The sequence below is a fragment of the Falco cherrug genome, chromosome 10, assembly GCF_023634085.1.
Source record: "Falco cherrug isolate bFalChe1 chromosome 10, bFalChe1.pri, whole genome shotgun sequence".
In the NCBI taxonomy this organism is placed as follows: Eukaryota; Metazoa; Chordata; class Aves; order Falconiformes; family Falconidae; genus Falco; species Falco cherrug.
In genome coordinates, this window is record NC_073706.1 from 35,175,121 (window position 1) to 35,194,993 (window position 19,873).

At 45.1% G+C, this 19,873-nt stretch overlaps 2 protein-coding genes across 5 annotated transcripts in view; one reads left to right on the forward strand and one right to left on the reverse strand.

Annotated features, from left to right (window-relative positions):
* AP2A2 (adaptor related protein complex 2 subunit alpha 2) overlaps positions 1–8,990 on the forward strand; it is a 46,246-nt gene extending 37,256 nt beyond the window's left edge. For 2 of the 4 annotated variants that reach the window (XM_055722383.1, XM_055722382.1), the window contains exons 15-23: positions 1,470–1,633; positions 3,316–3,393; positions 4,292–4,374; positions 5,150–5,237; positions 6,068–6,193; positions 6,965–7,081; positions 7,270–7,339; positions 7,930–8,064; positions 8,840–8,990. In XM_055722383.1, the coding sequence (XP_055578358.1) occupies positions 1,470–1,633; positions 3,316–3,393; positions 4,292–4,374; positions 5,150–5,237; positions 6,068–6,193; positions 6,965–7,081; positions 7,270–7,339; positions 7,930–8,064; positions 8,840–8,917 (939 nt within the window). In that variant the 3' untranslated portion in view covers positions 8,918–8,990. The remainder of the gene's footprint in view (positions 1–1,469; positions 1,634–3,315; positions 3,394–4,291; positions 4,375–5,149; positions 5,238–6,067; positions 6,194–6,964; positions 7,082–7,269; positions 7,340–7,929; positions 8,065–8,839) is intronic. The other 2 variants (XM_055722385.1, XM_055722386.1) reach the window with 1 other exon arrangement.
* Positions 8,991–13,435: 4,445 nt separating this feature from the next.
* The window catches only part of MUC6 (mucin 6, oligomeric mucus/gel-forming), a 50,225-nt gene continuing 43,787 nt past the window's right edge, over positions 13,436–19,873 (reverse strand). Inside the window, exons 34-38 of the mRNA XM_055722574.1 lie at positions 19,053–19,681; positions 17,554–18,128; positions 16,483–17,290; positions 14,535–14,637; positions 13,436–13,632 (exon numbers count right to left, since the gene is read on the reverse strand). Coding sequence (XP_055578549.1) covers positions 13,455–13,632; positions 14,535–14,637; positions 16,483–17,290; positions 17,554–18,128; positions 19,053–19,681 — 2,293 coding nt within the window. The 3' untranslated portion in view covers positions 13,436–13,454. The remainder of the gene's footprint in view (positions 13,633–14,534; positions 14,638–16,482; positions 17,291–17,553; positions 18,129–19,052; positions 19,682–19,873) is intronic.

Here is a 19,873-nt window from a genome sequence, read left to right on the forward strand (position 1 = left end):
TGGACAACACTTACTGATTTAAGGACATCTTGTTAATTTTGTTACTGTTTATTTGATGGTACTGTTTGAGTTCAATTATTGTAGACAAGGTCAGTGTCTTGTTTCTTCTGAGCTGAAACTTCTCATTTTATCGTGAGTTACAGCTGCTAGTATGAATTGTTCCCATAATGTAATCCTTGTTTCTGGTTTTAATGACTAATGTAACTTGTAATTACATTTGAGATGTAGTAGTAGATTACGGAAGAGGAGGAAATGTTGTAGCACGTTCCCTGCCCAGTTTGTTAAAGCATAATCCTCGAACTCTTAGTCATTGCAGCATGTAAGAGTAGATGTTCCAAGTGCAACATCTTTGAATGGACAGAAATACCTTACCAGCAGAAAAGCTGCCAGATTTTCTTTGCATGCCAGACTGACTGAGGTGACTGGCAGTTAAAACTGCATTACGCTTTATGAGCTTCACCTTACGGGTTGCAGCCATGTAAGAAGCTCTGTTACATTACCTTCATTAGTGGCTTTGGTGTGACCCTGGCCTAGATGCCAACAATATGTTCCAAACTGGAGTTCTAACTGTTTTCAGTAGTACTTACTGATTGGCTTCTGAAAGTTTTTCACCAGGGAATTTCTTGTTAGACTGCATCAAATTCAGTATTTGTAGTATGATAAATTTGAGTTGGCTTAAAAAAACCTACAATTTCAGGCTCAATCCGAATGCATCTCATGACTCATCTTCACTGTATCTGGCATATTGTAGGCTGCTGATGTCTAATACGTGAACATTTTGGTTTTAAGTCTGCTTTGTGCTTGCACGTGACTTGGGCACGTATATGTGGCCTGTATTGCATGATTCTGTGTTCTGGCTACCTGATTTGTTCTCTTGGGGGTGGGGGGCAGAAATTAAAGGTCTTGCCTCTACCTTTACTGTTTGCAGCTTGAACTAGTGACAGACTCTGCTTTTTTGCTGGTTAGGTTTTACTATGTTTCTAAGGGTTTGCCAAGCTTCAAAAACGCAGGACTAAACTGATAATCAATTATAAAGATGTGGTGATGTTTTAATTTAGGTTTGTGTAAAAGCCACTGCTTTTCTTGCTGGATTCTTCATGAAAGAAAAGCAACATATTTGAATTTTACTCCTTGCAGTATTTTAATTTCCCTTGAAATGAAGAGGGGGGGGGGGAACATTGTCATCTGTCTTCTGCAAAATTAGATTCTAGGTGGACGAAATTTGTTGGGTTTTTTATTTAATAGTTAGATGAACATAACTCACCTCAAAGGGAATAAACCCACATCTGTAAATTACCTTAAGTTGAAATGCAACGTAGTAATTGCATTCGTGAAGCCTCCAATGTCCATTCAAAGCTTTGTGCGGGGTGGGGAGAGGCACTTCGCCATAGCTTAGCTGGCTGTGCAGAAGAGACGGCTTTGTTCTCCTTTTACTGTAGTGTAACACCAAAGCATCTTGTCTTCCCTAGTCTACTCCTTCTCCGTCTGCGGATCTGCTGGGTCTGGGTGCTGCCCCCCTCACCAATTCGGCTCCCCCACCGTCCTCTAGTGGTAGCCTGCTGGTGGATGTATTTTCAGATTCAGCCTCTGCGGTTGCACCTCTTGCTCCTGGTTCTGATGACAACTTTGCGAGGTAATCAAGTCATGCTGTAAGGGATCTGAAGAAAAATCCATCTGTTAAAACAAGAGATATACAATAACTTTTGATTTTGTTCCAGCTTATTGAATGCATTCCTGGGTACTAGCTGTGCAGCAAGAGAGGTATTCTTGACCTCTGTGCTGGATGTGCTGTCTTTATAGAATACCCGTGCTCCTGGAAAAACTGAGCCTGTAGGAATCAACCTGAGGATATTAACCACACAGTATTGCCTGGTTTTCATGCTGGTTTTGCTTCTTTGTTAAACAAAAAGCTTCTTGTGTATCTCAATACATGTTGAATTTAGGGGTTATCTGGCCCAATATGAACACATTTATTCCTATTTCCATAAAGTATTCTTGTGTCTCCACTTACGGCAAGCTGATACTGGAACAGTGAGATGGATTATATCCAGGGATACTGGTTCTCAGAATTTCAGGATACACTTAAGTAGTTCTGCTGCTGTCTGACACACAGGTGTGAAAAGGGGGGAAAAAACCCAACAGGTGCTTGCTTTTTTTAATGGGATTTGATACAAATATCTTCCTAATTACATTCCCAAGTGTAGTGTGGGTGTAGTATGTTGTTAAGGCCATCAGTATTCAGTGCCACTGTGGCTACACTAAAATTTTATTTGGCTAAAATTTTCAAAATAGTATGAGATCACAGAATGCCTTTAAAAAAAAATCTATCATCTTACTGGCCAAAGAATGTGTTACTATTGTCAAGGACCAAGTTTTGGATGATGGCGTGACAAATTTGCAATGCATTTTAGTATAAAAGATGTAAGTGGTGAATGTAAGCTTCCTGGATCATTGAGACTTTCATCAAAATGCTAGGCAATTGTTGCAGATTTGCAATGATTAAGACTTGATCCTTTGTTTCTGTTAGAAGGCAATAAGCGATGTTTAATCATGATACACAATACCAAGACTCTTAAGAAGCTACACAAGCTTGTTCAAGCTTTATCTTTTTTAAAGAGGAAGAAAAAGAACCAGAACTAGTAGCTTCATAAGCAAGTTGCCTAAAAAGTTTTCGTTTTCTGCAAAAGAAAGTATGGCGTTGTCCAACCCTTGATCTGTCTGTAGATGATGAAATACTTCTCTGATGATACTGAGAAGTTGCCTTTTACAGTTTTCTGCCTCTCTTTAGTGCTGTTGTCACTTTTGTTTCTGATCTTTTACTGAAGTCATCCTCTGTGCCTTTATTTAATACATACTTGTTGTTAAGAATTGATTGGGCAGCTGTAGTGCCACTAAGGTTGATGAGACCTCCACTTCAATGCACGCATTTGTAGTAGTTGGTATGTCTCTACATTTATGGTTTTGAACTGAAACTTTTCTGCCGTCACAACTAAACACCTAAAAGAACTTGATTACTAAAGAGGTGTAAGTTTAAGCTACTTATGAACGCCTTCAGCCGTGTTTGGGAAGAATTGCTGGTTCCTAACAATCAGGGTGGGGCGGGGGAGAGAAGTGGGGGGGGAAACATTGCCTAATGCCTAAAACCTTTCTAGGTGTACTGAGCTAGGGCAGCTAATAAATTTTTTCATGCATTAAACTCAGCAGTGCCGTTTTTGAGGAAGGAGGTAAAAGAAAGAACTAAGCACTAAGCTGTCTTTACTAACTCCTGCTATCTCTGTCGCTACCGCCTTTCTTCCTTTGTGCTGCCTGAACTAGCCCTGACCTGGCTTCATCTGAGGTAGTTTCTGAGGAACCAGCTGATACTGTGCATGATGCTGATGAGCTTTTTCACAAGTAAGCAATACTAAAACCTTGCAAGGCTGGGCAACTTCCAGAATATAGTTATAAAGCAAAACTATATTGTGCATTAACTTAATACCAGCAAAACTAGACTAGTACTGTCAGACTTGTGACTAGAACAGCCCTGTAGATGATTTGGATTTTATGGCAAGCTCATGAATACACAGGTTAGAGCTGCTTTTACAAGTCAGTGCTATCACACACTGCTCTAAAATGAGGCAAGGCCAGTTGTGAGTAGTTGCAAAACTAAATATACAAATAAAAGGAAAACATAAGAGTAAATTGTCAAAAGGAATGATATTTGGGAGTATGTTTTAAATGCCTTGTATGCAAAAGGCTGACACTTGCTGACCACCTCTTCTACTTTCAAGTGAAGGGTGACAGAAAGGACTGAAATCATTGCAAAATGGGCTTCCTCTCTCAAAATGGAAAAAAAGAATACAGCTCTCAGTTGACTTACGTGGTACTGAACGGATAAAACAAGGGAATTTTTTCTTTCAGGTTTAAACAGTCAAAGCTTCAAACTTTTCAATTCTGCACCAACCTAATGAGTTTCAGAAGTTTTCAAGAATATGAATAAGAGAAATCCTAGTCTGTTGCCTGGTCCTTTATAGGCAGTGTGTGTGTGTGTGTATAGCATATTGTTGCTTCCTTCATAGTTTCTCAGACATCCTATCAAATAAAAATTTCAGTTCTTTTAGTGTCCTACAAGTGGTGGTTTTGGTTGTGAAACTGTCTTTTCTAACTCTGCAGTTTTCTGCAAAGGCCTCCCAGACTGATGCACTCTAGGTTAACCACAATCTTCATCCTCTGTATAAACCCTGAATTTTGTGGTTCTAAATATTTCTTAATACAACTCCAATTAAAACATGTTTTCCCTCTCTTCCCCTAGGTTTGTGTGTAAAAATAATGGAGTCTTATTTGAAAACCAGTTGCTCCAAATTGGATTGAAATCTGAATTTCGACAGAACCTGGGTAAGATCTTTCAGGTCAGGTGGCTGCCTGTCTGCGTTATGAACCCTGCTGCCAGCATGAGATGTGGATGGGGCTGCCTTTTCAGCTGCTTAAGAGGGAAATGCGATTTCAGGCTTAACCTGTCTTAGGCTCTTCACTGTCTGTGTCTCCCTGGCTTCTCCGGGGGTTCTTGGTTTCTTAAACTTTTTGGCTGCTGTGTTAGCTGCAATGAAATAGGAGCGTTGAATGGCACTGTAAGCTCCCAGCTGTTGCTGCCCAGTTGTAAGGCTGGCACAGCCAGGGTTATAAAGGACCATTCTCCTCCTCCGTTTTCATGTCTTACAGTATGGCTTACTGTAATGATACACAATACGTATCAGATGTGCATTAATGTGTTATGATAGACACAATATACTGAAAACGCATAGGAAAGAACTGGGAGGCGAACAAGGGCCACAACTAGGATTGCTTGCTACTCACCTTCTGCATTGCTTTTGGTACCATAATAGCTGCTTTAAGTAAAAGTAATGTTCTCTGGCAGCTGAAAGACCTCCTCTAATTATTTAACTGCCTGTGTGACAGCTACTGTGGGAGAAGTCTGATGGTCTGTTTTAATCTGTTATTTCATTTTGAACTGTGAATATCCTTGTAGGATAAACAGTGTAAATTGTTTTGTTTTTAAAAGCTGTTTTAAAGAAAGGTAAAAGACAATGTATTAGATCCTTGAAGCACAAGTAGTTAAAGATGATTACATGTGACGTACCTAAAAATTCTGATGCCTTTTTATTCTTTCTAGGACGTATGTTCATATTCTATGGTAATAAGACATCAACACAGTTCTTGACTTTTACTCCAACAGTAATCTGCTCAGATGACCTACAGTCAAATATCCTTAAATGCAGTAGCATGTGTCTGTTCTCATTTGGGTTTTGTGGTTTATGCTGCACAAAGTTACAATAAAGCTGCTGGATCAAGGTGTGGTGTCCTTGAACATGAAGAAATGAGAAATTTGCTGGTAACTCTCTAAAGTTCTTGTAGAAAGAATAAGTCTTGAGCAGAGATGGAAGATTCTTTCCTGAAAGCTCTGGCTGCAAACGCAAATGTTACTGTTAAAATAAGGAGAAATTAGGCTGAATAAATATATAATGTAATTCCTGTTTCTCTGCAGTCATGAAGTAGCAGAGCCATAGGTGTGGTGTCCTTCAAGTGCTGCATTAGCAGATAACATCAGACTTGAGATGGAGGTGGTAGAATACGTGTACACAAAGATTATAATACTTTAAAATAGGCTTTTATTTACAGTTTGTCCTTAATGCTTGGTGTTGCAAATCCAGGATTTCTTGGAGACTGCGTAATCAGTGGTGTTTGATGTAATGTTCACATCAAAATGAGATAGTCCGGTGTGTTTTACTGTGAAGGCTGGCTGTGCCTTCATACATTTTGAGGGCATCATTTTAAGAATATCCAAATAACTTGAATTGCGGGGGTGGTTGTTTCTAGGTGTGTCAATATGGGGGAGGGGCGTGGGGCGCAATGACCCCAAAACATTACAACTTTTTTGCTGTACAAGAATTGAGCTTTGTCCACTCAGTCTCTATGTGCTACTGAATATTCATGATGCTAATTCCTCATGTGGCTTATTGGAGGATTTGCTATTACTTTTTTTTTTTTTCAAAGTTAGGAATTCCCCGATCAGTTTCCTTAACCACTTCTTAAGCCTGAATCTTCAGACGAAACCTGTTGACCCCACGGTGGATGGAGGTGCGCAGGTTCAGCAGGTGGTGAACATCGAATGTGTGTCAGACTTTATGGAAGCTCCCATACTGAACATTCAATTCAGGTAAAAGACAGGATTCAAATGCTGGTGAATTATTTAGATGAAAGGTATTAAATTTTTCCTGGTTCTCTGACTGAAGTGTGGAATGTGGACACGTAAAGCTGTCTTGGATAGATGACTGACTTGAAAAATGGATCTAACTAAGCTTTAGGCTACTAGAGGAGGTGGGGAATCTACTTGGAACAATGTGGTTAAAAAAACCTAATGAAGTAGCTACTGATAAAATGTCTCTTAACTTCTCTTTCCACTACCTACATAAAACAGCAGTCTTCCTGTTTAAGAAATCTTGACAGGAATATACGCAGTAACCTGTCCCTTCTCAAAACCAAGAACACGTCTGCAAACAACTTGGACTGGAAATGCAGGCACCAAAAATAGAATCTTGTTATGTCCACTCAACATCAGCCTTTAGGAAATCCTTATTTCTGGGCTATGTTCTGTTATTTTAGTCTAAACTGGTTCTTACTGGTATATTTTCACAGGGATGTGTGTTCACCCTTGTGATGGGCGCTAGCTAGAAAGGTAGCGACCGACGTTGAAAACAGAGTTCCTTGTTAAAAGTTCTGCCAGTTCGCTTTCACGTGCCGTCTAGGCAGAGCAAATAAACTTCTTTAACAGTGGATTAAAACTGTATCTTAGAAATAATGTTCTCTGTAGCTTAACTGTTTATCACAAACAGTTGCAGCTTGGTGTTCATCCCCAGTTGCTTGGTCCGTTTGGGCTGAGACTGCTGACCCCGTGCTGCACCCGGTCATGTTTCTGTTCCTTGTGCAGGTATGGCGGAACGTTTCAGAATCTTTCAGTAAAATTACCCATCACACTCAATAAATTTTTCCAGCCAACAGAGATGTCTTCTCAAGACTTTTTTCAGCGTTGGAAGCAACTGAGCAAGTAAGGCTCTACCTATCCTTGGGGCTCTTGTGGTGGGCCAAGGGAGTGGAAACGGCATGGTGTGAACATGGCTGGTGTGGTGCCACGTCCCATGCTTAATCCTGTGGGTTATAAACTCTCCTGGTGTTGCCATTGAACAATGCTGTACATCACACATGTTAGATACCATGTATTGCCTTGTCTTGCAGCCCAAAACAAGAAGTACAGAATATCTTTAAAGCAAAACACCCGATGGATGCAGAGATCACAAAGGCAAAGGTAGTGTTGTGATTTTACTTTGTAGCGTAAGGGTCGTGGTATAAGAAACTTTCTTCATCTTGGTTCGTATGGCGGCTGGATCTCCAAGTCCACGTTGTGTAACTGGGCTGAATAGACTGTTTCTCAGCGTGGCCTCTATTAGATAGTCTTCACTAGCAGCTGAAAACTTGAAGCTGTTTAAGAAAATACCAGTTTAGTGCTTAAAACTGATTTGGAAGATACTTCAGGCCTTCATTTACACTAGAGCAACTAGTCAGAAAACAAGTAACTCTGTACAACTGGCTGCCTTAGGCACAACAGAAGTGACTAGTGTAAGACAGGAGTGGCTTTACCAAAACCAGGAGAGACTTATCTCAGTAATTTTTGAGAAGAACCTTTTTTCAGGAAGAACTCGTTATCAGGGTCACTCTGTCACTTAAGAAACTTGTTGTAATAAAATTGGTATTGGATAATTCTTTAATGTCTTGAGCACTACAAGTAAAAGTTAAGTATCTTATTTGATTTGCTAATTGACAGTGGCTGTGCTTGGGTAGGCTTGCTATTGGTGTCCTGCTGTCCCCACATCTAAATCTTCTGAGTTTCTTCCATAGATCATTGGCTTTGGATCAGCCCTGCTTGAGGAGGTGGATCCCAATCCCGCGAACTTTGTTGGTGCTGGCATCATACATACAAAAACCACTCAGATCGGATGTTTGCTGCGCCTTGAACCCAACCTCCAGGCACAGGTAGCTGTTTAAGTATCTACAGCTGAAGTACAGGTTCTTGTTTGAAATAAATATCTGGGTATATCTGAAACTCCTGAAGGTATTTATTAAAAATCACTATGGCAATAGCTAATTGTGACTGTGGACTCCGACAAGAAATGAAACTTGCAGCGGGCCCTGGCCCAGTTTGGTAAGCTGCCGTTCAGAGCAGTTCCCTTTCCTGTTGGAAGAGGTCATTGTATTGTCCACAGAGTCTCATCTTTTTGTGAAGGTTTGAAACGTTTAACGTTTCTGGTTTGTGCACTTCGGGGAGAAGATTAAGTACAATTCTCTTTGCCATTTTAAATAAATGAAGGAATGATTGGCTAAAAGAAAACATAAGCGAATGAACATAACGTTAAGAATATTTTTCCTTGGGCATCTTGATCAAGGTTTTATGAAGGTTGACTGAGGACTAAAAATAAGTTTCGGGTGGTAAGTCCTGTTTTCTGAAGAAGTGGTGGTAGAGAGTCTTAAGGCTTTTCCACAACATCTTCTGCTAGAAAAATTTTGGCCAACACCTTGCTGTTAAAGACTAAAAATATTAGAACAAGGGTTGGAAGATGTACTCCAGCCTGTGGTTTGAAAAAGCCATATTAACGCAGTGGACGGCTGCCTCAGAATGTTTTAATTTGAGGTCTTTTTCCTACGAAATCTAACAAAACAAAAGGTAACTGGTAGCTTTCACTAGTCAACTGTGCATTCATTTAATGCCAAACTGTTTAAAAAGCCAATAACGTTTTATGTTCTTTTTCAGATGTATAGGCTCACACTACGAACAAGTAAAGAAGCTGTATCTCAGAGGTTATGTGAATTGCTGTCAGAACAGTTTTAATATTAACCATGCCAGCTGGGGTTTTCCATTTATATCACTGTCATCATACTGCAAATAAATGTCTTGTACATCACTGTCTTGAGTACTGCAATGTTAACCAATACCAGCTCCCTGCCTTAATAGGACTTGACCCTTGTTTGAAACTAAGGTATAAAATGTACAGTACAGGCAAGTGACTTTTTACATTAAAAATGGCTTTTAGTGTGTTACACAAAGGCTGGGAAGGCTGTCTTGTGCTTTTTTTTTTTTTTTCCTCCCCCCCCAGAGGTCAGGCTTTTAAGCTTGTTAAAGGGAAATTGATTTTGATGTGGTAACCAAGGATTTCAACTGGAAAGGGCTGGTAACATTCTGCCTTAGTGCCTTTAACAGGCACTCCCTCTGCTCTGAGCTGAAACCAGTGCAGGGCTGCTCACTGAGGGGGACTCGGATCTTCATGTAGAGTCAGAACTTTGTACAGGTGAACATTGCCACGAGGCTTGTACTGGGTGGGAGAGCAGATTCCAAGATACGTTTGAATCGGATTCAAGTGAACATTTATGTTGAGTGTCACCTATCCTTAGAGTTGAAAAATGCCACAGGACCAGAGTTGTAAAGTGTTGATCTTGTAATTCTTTACATCTTAATGTTTTGGAAGGTGGGTTGAACACAAAAGCTGTTCTTAATCCTTCTGCTTATCTCAGATAATGAGGTAGGTGAGTGAGTACATGCTTCTTCATTGTTAAAGTGATGTTACATGTTCTGTTCAGTGTTCTCTGCTTCCATCAGGCTTAGCAAGTAACGGTCCTCAGGATGTGATGAAACTAGTGCAGAGCCTGCTATGGTGGGAAAGGAGACCTGGGAAGAGATGGGCCCTTGAAGGGCTGTAAGGCATGCGCTCTTTGTAGATGGAAATGTAATTATAAACATTATTTTTGTTCCCCAGTGTACACTAATGTTAAAACTCCAGGAGGCTGAATTAACTGATATGTAAACAGTTTCCTGTCTGTCAGTGGTAGTAAAAATATCCAACCTGGTGTAGAAGACTTGTGTTGAGACTGAGAGTGGAAGGCCCACAAATGTTCAGCTTTTCTAGTGGTTTTCACAACCAAGGCCTTTGTAACTTGTTCCCCGTCAGCAGACTCCTTGCGGGCTCTCTGCAGGTGTAGGTGGTCACAACTTTGGCACTTGCTCCTCCAGCCTTGAGGCGCAGCAAAGGCTGCGGACACCAGGCAGGTGAGGTAGTGCAGTCAGAAACCACGGGCAGTTGTCAGCAAGTTCTGCAGGTCACAAGGAACAAAGTCAGCCGCTGCTGACACGAGAACGAACCTCGGATCACGATTTCCTCGAGGTTATTTGAAGGAAGCCTGGCACTGGTGTCTCATAACGCCTGCAGCCATGAATGCCCATGAAATTAAGGTTTTGAGTGGTAGTGGTGATGGTGAAAATACATTTTAGCGAGGCTGCTGTCATGCTGCCCCATGCGCAGCAGGGGACAGGGTTCCACGCGGTTCAGCCTGCCCTGCTGTCAGTCTTCAGTGTGTTAAGTGTTGGAGCTGGGTGGTTGTGATTTGGTTTGGCTGAAGGCTAGTGGTCGTACTTGAGTGCCGGTGAAAAACGAGGAGCAAAGGTGGTGGTGTGTGGGTTTGGGGGAGATATTTGTGTTGTGTTTTTGGGTTTTTTTTTTTCAGAAATGGCTGGTGACTATGGATGTTAAGAATTAAAATTTGGCTATAGACCTGGTCTGTCTGCAAAAGTTCTCTTGAACAATTGGTCCTTTTACGGCCTTTCATGTAGCTAATCAAGACACTGATCGCAAACACTTTTTTTGGGGGAAAAAAGAAAACACAGCCATCATGAGCAGCTGGGCAGTTGGCAAAATGCTAATGGCCTACCTTCTGTTGTGTCCCTTGGATGCCGTATGTCTATTTATTTATTAGTCCTGTTACATTACCATAGTGGCCACCAGCATGGTTAAAAAATCTGATGTGCTGAACTGCAGGGAGCCTCGGCAAGGAGCGGGGAGGAGCTTCTGTTGGACTTTTTCCAGATCTTGTGGTGTATCTGTCCCCTGAAAACATTGTGTGCCCTCACCGAAGGAGACACTGCGCTACTCCAGGTCACTTTGATTTGGTTCAAGCTGCGCTAAAACGTGCGTTACAAGCGTGGGGAGGCGGGGGTGAGGGGAAGTGTCTGTTCAGTGGTGACTTTGTTAAGCTTATGACTGTTCACACTTTGTATTAAATGTCAGCTCAGTAGTGAAGTCATGAGCAGAAAAGTGAACAAATTAAGGACAAATACTTGATTTTTTTTTTTTGTGAATGATGGTTAACTTACCAAAGTGATGTATCCTGTCGAGCAGACAAAGTAATTTCTGCAGTAAACAGTGTTATTGTTTAAGTACAGTATTTTCAGGCATTGACATGTGAAAATAACTGAATAGCGAAACAGGTAGCATATGTTCATTCTTGACCTACACTCCAGTATGTAACTTTTATGGTGATTGTCTTATTTGTATAAAACAAAGTTCTGTCAAATTAAGTGGAGAATTTTCATATAGAAGACTATATATTAGACTATATTCATCAGAAGAACGTATTAAGATTAAATAAATGATTAGAACAGTAATCAAACTGTCCTTTTATTGTCTGGGGGCATGGAAGTGTAAAGAATACTTGCATGGGGAATACTTGCAACTTGTTATGGAACAACACTTGATGTGTGACAGTAAATTCCTCCCTGGGAACTCCTGCTGGGTTGTGTTCAGTTGAGCCCTCCCTCGCCTGCAGCGCTCTGCTGCCCCAGGGAGTTCCTTAGTGGCTTTTTTGTTGGTGTGTTTGGTCACACGGTACAAATATGCTGCTGTAAAAAAAAAAAAAAAAGAAAAAAAAGAAAAAATGGGGGAAAAAACACCAAACCAACAACAAACCACCAAACCCACAACTTGCTGTGAAATGTTTCTTCCTGTAGTGTTTAACAACAGTGAGTATATTAACAGTACATGCTGCAGTGAACTGGTGTAACAGCGGGGTGTGGCTGAGGCTGAAGCACACACCTGTATTACCTGCAGGCAGGACTTGTGTAAAAAAGGAAAAAAAAAAAAAAAATGTTGCTGTAAAGGAAGTATCAGACTGCTAAATAACTTCCCGCAAGCTTTAAATGTATGCGTCATGTTCTTAGTACTTCTCTAAAACTTGCTAAAAGAAATAAATACCTGGGCACTGTGAGCTTTTGTGCGTTCATACAACCTCCTGCAATGACCGGCCACTAACGTAGTGAAGAACCGGCCTGCTGGCCGCCAGCGCAGGTGCCTTGGGAGCGAGCAGCCCCTGTGCCCACGGCCACGCTGGCCCTTTGGTGGCTTGCAGAGAAAATGCCCTGCAAATCTCTGCCTTGCCCAAGAGCTGCTGCCTGTCCATGCTAACCTGCTTCTGGGACTGTCCCGGCACAGCGAGGCTGCGCGGAGGAAGCCCGCAGCTGGCTTTGGGCTCTGTAGCACCTGCCTTTCTCACAGAGCTGCTGTGGTGCTGAGCTCAGGTGCTGGGTCCGAGCTCAGAGGAGAGGGAACGGGCCACCTCGGCCGCTTCTCTCAGTGATGCGATGGGTGATTCCACAGGTCCTGGACTTATCCCAAACCTGGGTTCACCCGGTGCGCGTGAGCCTGTAACACATAGTAAAACCTTGTAAACAGTTGTTGAAGGTGCAGAAACTCTGTTTAGTCACTCTTCGTTCTCACTGGTTCTTCCATGCTTGGTCTCCATGTCCAGGTAGGGCATTCTCCTTGTCACCGGGCAGCGCCGGGGGGCGAGGGGGCTCGCTGCTGGAGGCTGGATCTTTTTAGTGTGCTAGTTAGGGCAGTTCACACATAGTTCAAGTAATTTTCTGATTAGTCTCATTAACCATTTGGTTCTACTTCAGCTTATCTCCTTACCTCTTGGCTTGACCTACTTATGGTGTCTATTCTCTCTCCCAAGGCCATGGTTTGTTAACTGTTCCTAAGGATTAACTGTTATCTCTGTTTTTCAAATTCTCTTGTTTTTTCATTGTAGATACTTAGGTTATTTTTCTTTTCTACAGTAAATAATTCTGTCACTGGTTCAACTGTAGTAAAATCAACAGACCGTTTTCGATTGAAATAATTGGTCAGATAATGAGAAGTTAACACATTCAGTTCCTTCTGCTTTATTTGAAAGTCAGATTTCTGTTACCACACAGTGTAGGTGCCAGTTTTTAGCCTCTGGTTAAATATCACCCCGAGCAAGGCGAGACCCCTCTGAGCTGGTCTTCCCTCCCACCCTGCCCCGTGGTGGGTGGTTTTGGGGTTGATTTTCTCCTCCCCTGCACCCCCACCCTTCCTGATAAGGAATAATTTACCCCTAAGTTCATCGCCGCTGCTCGGGAAGCCTCACCGCAGCACTAGCCTGTGTAATCAGAGAACTCCCAGCAGTGAGCTGCCACTGTGGAAGTGTTAAATTGTGATCAGTGGTTTAAGGGTTGTGGGTTTTTTGTTTGTTTTTTTTTTAAAAAAAAAAAAAGTAGCTGAGGCCATCTGGAGCTCTGACTAGTGTGTGCAACTGTCAAAGTCACAAACACAGCTGCTAAATACAATTATTTCTGTAACAAGCCTTTTTCTGGGGTTATCCGGGTCCTGGCACGGGAGCTGGAATTCCTTCTTCAGCAGCTGGAGCGGCCTGCAGCAGCCGCAGGCGGTGCTGACCAGCATCTTCTCAGCGTCCCACCTGTTGGGAAGAGAGGGAGGCTCAGGAGGCTGTGTATGGCGCTCCAGGCTCACAGCTTTTCGAGTATTAGAACGTTTATTTTTGTCTTCTGGTGGAAGTTTACAGGAAGGAGTGCCACTACTAAGAGCTTAATGGTTCTGTCAACTAGAGAACCACAGACAGCGCGGGAAGGGATTATTTTAAGTCCTCACGATGACGGCGGTGGGAGTTCAGGCGCACTGAGCTGCTGCCCACCTCTCAGACTGAATGTTCAAAGGGCTTGTAGCTGTTAGGCCTCAGACCTGGCTGGAAACTTTTACAACTTTTTTCCCAAATAATTTTGAGTTCTGTAAGGCCACTGCAGGGAGTTAGTTTTCACTGAGGCCTTGATTCCCCGGGTAGTTTGCTGCTGAGCAAGCAGGAGTGCACAGGCTGGCAGCCCACCTGGGCCTACACCATCCCCGAGTTACGCTGTTGGGAAAACAGACAATTGAACTAACATCGTGTATTTAGGTGAGAGAAATTTCTTATTTTGTTGTCTTGGCTATTTGAAAACAAGTATCTGTACTCTAACTGCCCTTTAAAAAAAACAACAACAAAACCAACCAAAAGAAACCCAAAACCAAAACCAACAAAGGCCCAAAAACCTGCAGCATAATGTGTCTGGTTTTGTTTGTTGTTTTTTTTTTAAACTGAGACAACATTTCTTGCTTAAATTCTAAATCCCAACATACTAAAGGTGTTACTAGCACTGGTTCGAGTTAGCTGGCTTATACTGCAACGTTCTGTTGCAGGGTGGCTGCCAACCACATATTTCTGCCTGCACCAGAAAGCAGCAGTCGTTAATGGATCACTACCTTGTTTGGCCACCTGCAGAAAAAGAAACCAGTTTAGTTCCCTGCAGTCTGTCAGCTCCCCCTTACTTTGTGGAAGATGGGCACGATCCTTCACACCGGCTTAAAGTGACGTTTGTAGAACAGCCTTTGTAAGTTATTTTTTCTTCATATTTGTGTTCTTCACAACGCTCTGTCAAATGTAAAAAGAAAAAAAAATAGAGCAGAAATTTATCTTAAAGTCTTCTCAAGTGACCTTTGCTGGATGCCAAAATCCTCCATACTCTGTTTCATGGAAAACTGTTCCCGTTGCATGAGACAGTAAGTCACAAGTAACAGCATGAGCGGGTTTTAAACTAGGCACTGAAGATACCTGAGAGGGCTGCCCTGCAGGGCAGCTAAGAAAAGGCAAGTCACAGGAATTAGGAATGAGCAAAAAAATTCCTGTTAAGGAATATAGCGCACCCCCAGTCCAGCAGGAAAAAAACCTTCTAATCCACTGATGAGAACACAAAGATGCAAATAAAACAACCAGCTGGCTGATTCTGCTGGAATTATTTCTGGTTCACAGACTTTGTAATAGTTTGTTGGGTTTGTTTTTTTTTTGAAAAATGCTAAATATACTCTTTAAGGACTGACTCGGGCAGCCAGCAGATCACAACCGAAATGCCTGACTCAAGTCTTGCTGAGTGGATAGAAAGGAGAGCGCTACGTCCTGGGTAATGATTCTGTGTCTTGCATTTTCTCCTGACTTGAAGCAAGACACTAAGCGCTTCATAAGGCAAAGCGCTGGCTGAAAGCACAGGTTTTCCTACGAGTTTAAAGACCGTGTTTGAAGTTTATGTTAAGGAGAACAAAGATGTTGAATACTATGAAGGCAATTTATGTACCTCTCGTGTGCTCCCGTACAATGCTCTTCAGAGCACATTTGGGTTCCCTGCTTGAAGACAGGTTATGGATGTAAAGCTGAACACTGTTATGGGGAAGGCTCAGTTAATGCTGTAGTAGGAATTTGGAAACTTGCCGTTGGAAAACAAGGCAATGCCTGGACCCCAGGCCAAGGTGCTATACCAGTATCTTAGAAATTAGGAGCTAGGCTAGTATTTAACTTTTCTTTCTGGACTGAAAGTTCAACAATGTAGCTGAAACGGAGAGCGTAACTTTTCTGGGTCCTCAAACAGTGGTTAAAACAAATAGACACAGCAAGTAAAACATAACCACGCAGGAAATCTACCTTCAGTTCAGAGATTCACAGTGCACATCTCATTCTGGTTTATTCTTAGAAGGGTTAATCCATATTATAAGGGAGCACTGAAGAAAACCTGTCTGCCTCCCGGTTTCCAAGTAGGGCTAGCAACTAGGTCTCTGCCACCTATAGAGAACACAGTTAACAATGTATAGATGTCTCCTGTGCGTCCGCATCAGTGTTCCTGACTCCTATACTGATCATCCTTAGGATGCTTCCATTTAAAACCAGTAAGGAGGATGTTGCTTTGTGTGCCTCCCTTTACGTGACATTCTACAGAAAATGGAGGATGTGGCGTTCCTTTAGCCAGAACATACTAGGTAGTAACACCGGGAGCCAAAAAACATCACTGTGTCCTGAAAACAGAGAAAAGGCTTGCTGCAGAGGGGAAACTGAACAATGCTCTAGTGTGCAGAAAGTCTAAGAGACCGAACAGGGCAACAGCAGGGTAAGTTAAGATACCTTTTATTTGGTATCTTGCTCTCTTACAATATTGAGCTGGGATTTTAAGATTAAAAACCAAACGATTCTGTGACTTTCCTTATACGCATCCTGTCAGCCTCCTTAACTCATGCTTTTTCATGTTTACACCAGTATGTAGCAGGGACCCAGTTATGAAATGAAGGAATTCAGACAAATACTTTACAAAAAAAAAACTGCAGAAAGGACAAGGAGATGGAGACAGTGCATACAAATAGTATCATGGACAAAGAATATGCAAAGTGAGAATTCATACACTCACGCAAGAAAAGATGTGCTAAAAACAAGGGAAATGATACAGATATACTTTACCTTGTGGCACTATAAATGGTCCAACAGAAGATGAAGTTGTTGAAAGTCCAGAGGTAGAAAAAGAGGATGATGTGGTGCGGGTAGTGGTTAACGTTGTTCGCAATGAAGTCGTTTCAGCTGATTCCATAGAAACAGTAGTAATAACACCGGGAGCAAGAGTAGTTGTAATTAAAGCAGTTGGGATCAACACCGGAGTGGACTTGGCAGAGACAGTGGCAGGAGGTACTGATGAAGGTATTTCACCATATGGACTAAATGTTGCGTTTGGTGAGGAAAAATATGGAGTACTCTCAGCAGATCTAAATGTGGAAGTAGTGAGGGGCACAGAGGTACGTGTGGGCCTGCTGCTTGGGGCTGCGGTGGAGGACACTGTGGAAGTGGTGGAGGACACTGTGGACGTGGTGGAGGACACTGTGGAAGTGGTGGCAGATGGCAGCCGGGTGCTGGGCGCGCTGCTGGCGGCTGGCGCAGAGCTGGGACTTGGAGACATCCCGGTCAGAGGGGCTTCTGTGGAGCTGGTGGGGGTGGCCCCTCTGGAGGCAGAGGTCCTGGAGGTGCTGCTGGCAGGGGTGGTGGCGGTGGTCTTCTGCGTGGTGACAGGCGGCATAATGTGTGGCATAGTGGGCTTTGTGTGGGTGAAGGCTGCCGGGAGGGAAGCACAGGTCATCTGAGGGTGAGGGCAAGAGGGGAAGGCAAAGGAGGTGTGCAGATGCGCCCTGCAGGGAACATGGACACTGAGTCTTGATGGGCAAGAGGGAGCAGTGGGATGGCGGTTCCTGCCTGCAGAATCCCCATCCAGGTTCTCCCCCTAGAAGAAGGAACTAGGGACAGTGTCTAACGGGTTCCTTCATCAAGCCGGCGCCCTCTGCCTCTCCCTGGAAAAGGAGCGCCCCCAGATATGGATGTCCCCCCCCAGGGCAGGCACAGCGCACCCTCTGCTCCCTCCCAGACTGGCAGCCAGGCCCCGTGGGACAGGCCTGTGCTCCAGGGCCATCCCAAAGTGCCACTTCCAAAGTAAGTGGGAACAGAGAGCAAGTACTAAGACAACAGCCTGAGCAGCGTGTGCGTCTAGGAAGGAAGAATGGAAGAAACCCAGCATGAGAGATGGGAACAGCAAGCAGAGCAGTGCGAAGGGAGGCAGGGAGCCTTACCGGGGTGTGAGGAGCTCAGCCATGTTGAGGACACAGTCGAGGACACAGTCGAGGAGGGGGAAGATGCAGGCGACGGCAGCGGGCTGGTTTTGGCCGTGGAGGGTGCAGAGGACTGCAGTGGAGGCAACTCTGTTGGAGCTCTGGTCGTCAGGGAAAAGGGCCTGGGCCTCAGGGTCGTAGGCGTAGGCTGGGGGCTGGTGGCCGGGGCTGCGGTGGAGGACACTGTGGAAGTGGTGGAGGACACTGTGGAAGTGGTGGAGGACACTGTGGACGTGGTGGCAGATGGCAGCCGGGTGCTGGGCGCGCTGCTGGGGGCTGGCGCAGAGCTGGGACTTGGAGACATCCCGGTCAGAGGGGCTTCTGTGGAGCTGGTGGGGGTGGCCCCTCTGGAGGCAGAGGTCCTGGAGGTGCTGCTGGCAGGGGTGGTGGCGGTGGTCTTCTGCGTGGTGACAGGCGGCATAATGTGTGGCATAGTGGGCTTTGTGTGGGTGAAGGCTGCCGGGAGGGAAGCACAGGTCATCTGAGGGTGAGGGCAAGAGGGGAAGGCAAAGGAGGTGGGCAGATGTGCCCTGCAGGGCCTCGAGCAAGAAACACAGCCCTGTGGCGCACTGAGTCTTGCAGGGCAAGAAGGAAAATTGGGCTTCTGGCTTCTTCCTTAAGCCTCCTTATCCCCCTTAGTGCCAGCACGGCCCAACGTGTGCCAGTCAGCGGCGGGCTGACCCTGGCTGGATGCCAAGCACCCATCCAGCCACTCGCTTCCTGCCCCCTCAGCACAAACAGAGAGAGTCAGAGATGCAAAAGCACAAAACCCCACAGAACACCCAGGTATGGACAAATTAAAGGGAAACCACACCAAACCCCACCCAGGAGACGGAAAGGCAGCCACTCGCCACCTCCCAGTGGTGGCCAATGGCCAGCCAGTCCCTGAGCAATGGCTACTTGGGAAAAACTGCCCCCACCCCATGTTCCTGCTCAGCATGGCTCTCTGTGGGGTGGCGCATCTCCTTGGTCACTCCCTTTGCGTCAGCCATCCTGGCTAGGTCCAAACCAACCCCTTGCCCACTCCTTGGCTGGCAGGAGGAGGAAAAGAGCAGGCCTGGACATTGTCCTAGCAACCCTCAGCAAAAGCTGAAGCGCTTGTGCGCTACCCACACTGGCTTGGACACACAGCTGGAACACAGCACCAGAAAACCTGCTGGGAAAACACTTGGCTCCATCCCACTCAGAGCCAGGACACAGGCCCAGGCCTGCACCAGGTCTTAGGCTGGCCAAGGGCAGCGCAAAGGGAGGGCCGAGTACCAAAACAAATGCACAAGCTGAGAATGGTTCTCGGAAGGAATAATGGAGATGGATGGAAGGAGAAGTAAAGAGCTGGGAAGAACAGGCAGGAGCGGCAGGAAGGGAGGCAGGGAGCCTTACCGGGGTGTGAGGAGCTCAGCCATGTTGAGGACACAGTCGAGGACACAGTCGAGGAGGGGGAAGATGCAGGCGACGGCAGCGGGCTGGTTTTGGTCGTGGAGGGTGCAGAGGACTGCAGTGGAGGCAACTCTGTTGGAGCTCTGGTCGTCAAGGAAAAGGGCCTGGGCCTCAGGGTCGTAGGCGTAGGCTGGGGGCTGGTGGCCAGGGCTGCGGTGGAGGACACTGTGGAAGTGGTGGAGGACACTGTGGAAGTGGTGGAGGACACTGTGGACGTGGTGGCAGATGGCAGCCGGGTGCTGGGCGCGCTGCTGGGGGCTGGCGCAGAGCTGGGACTTGGAGACATCCCGGTCAGAGGGGCTTCTGTGGAGCTGGTGGGGGTGGCCCCTCTGGAGGCAGAGGTCCTGGAGGTGCTGCTGGCAGGGGTGGTGGCGGTGGTCTTCTGCGTGGTGACAGGCGGCATAATGTGTGGCATAGTGGGCTTTGTGTGGGTGAAGGCTGCCGGGAGGGAAGCACAGGTCATCTGAGGGTGAGGGCAAGAGGGGAAGGCAAAGGAGGTGTGCAGATGCGCCCTGCAGGGAACATGGACACTGAGTCTTGATGGGCAAGAGGGAGCAGTGGGATGGCGGTTCCTGCCTGCAGAATCCCCATCCAGGTTCTCCCCCTAGAAGAAGGAACTAGGGACAGTGTCTAACGGGTTCCTTCATCAAGCCGGCGCCCTCTGCCTCTCCCTGGAAAAGGAGCGCCCCCAGATATGGATGTCCCCCCCCAGGGCAGGCACAGCGCACCCTCTGCTCCCTCCCAGACTGGCAGCCAGGCCCCGT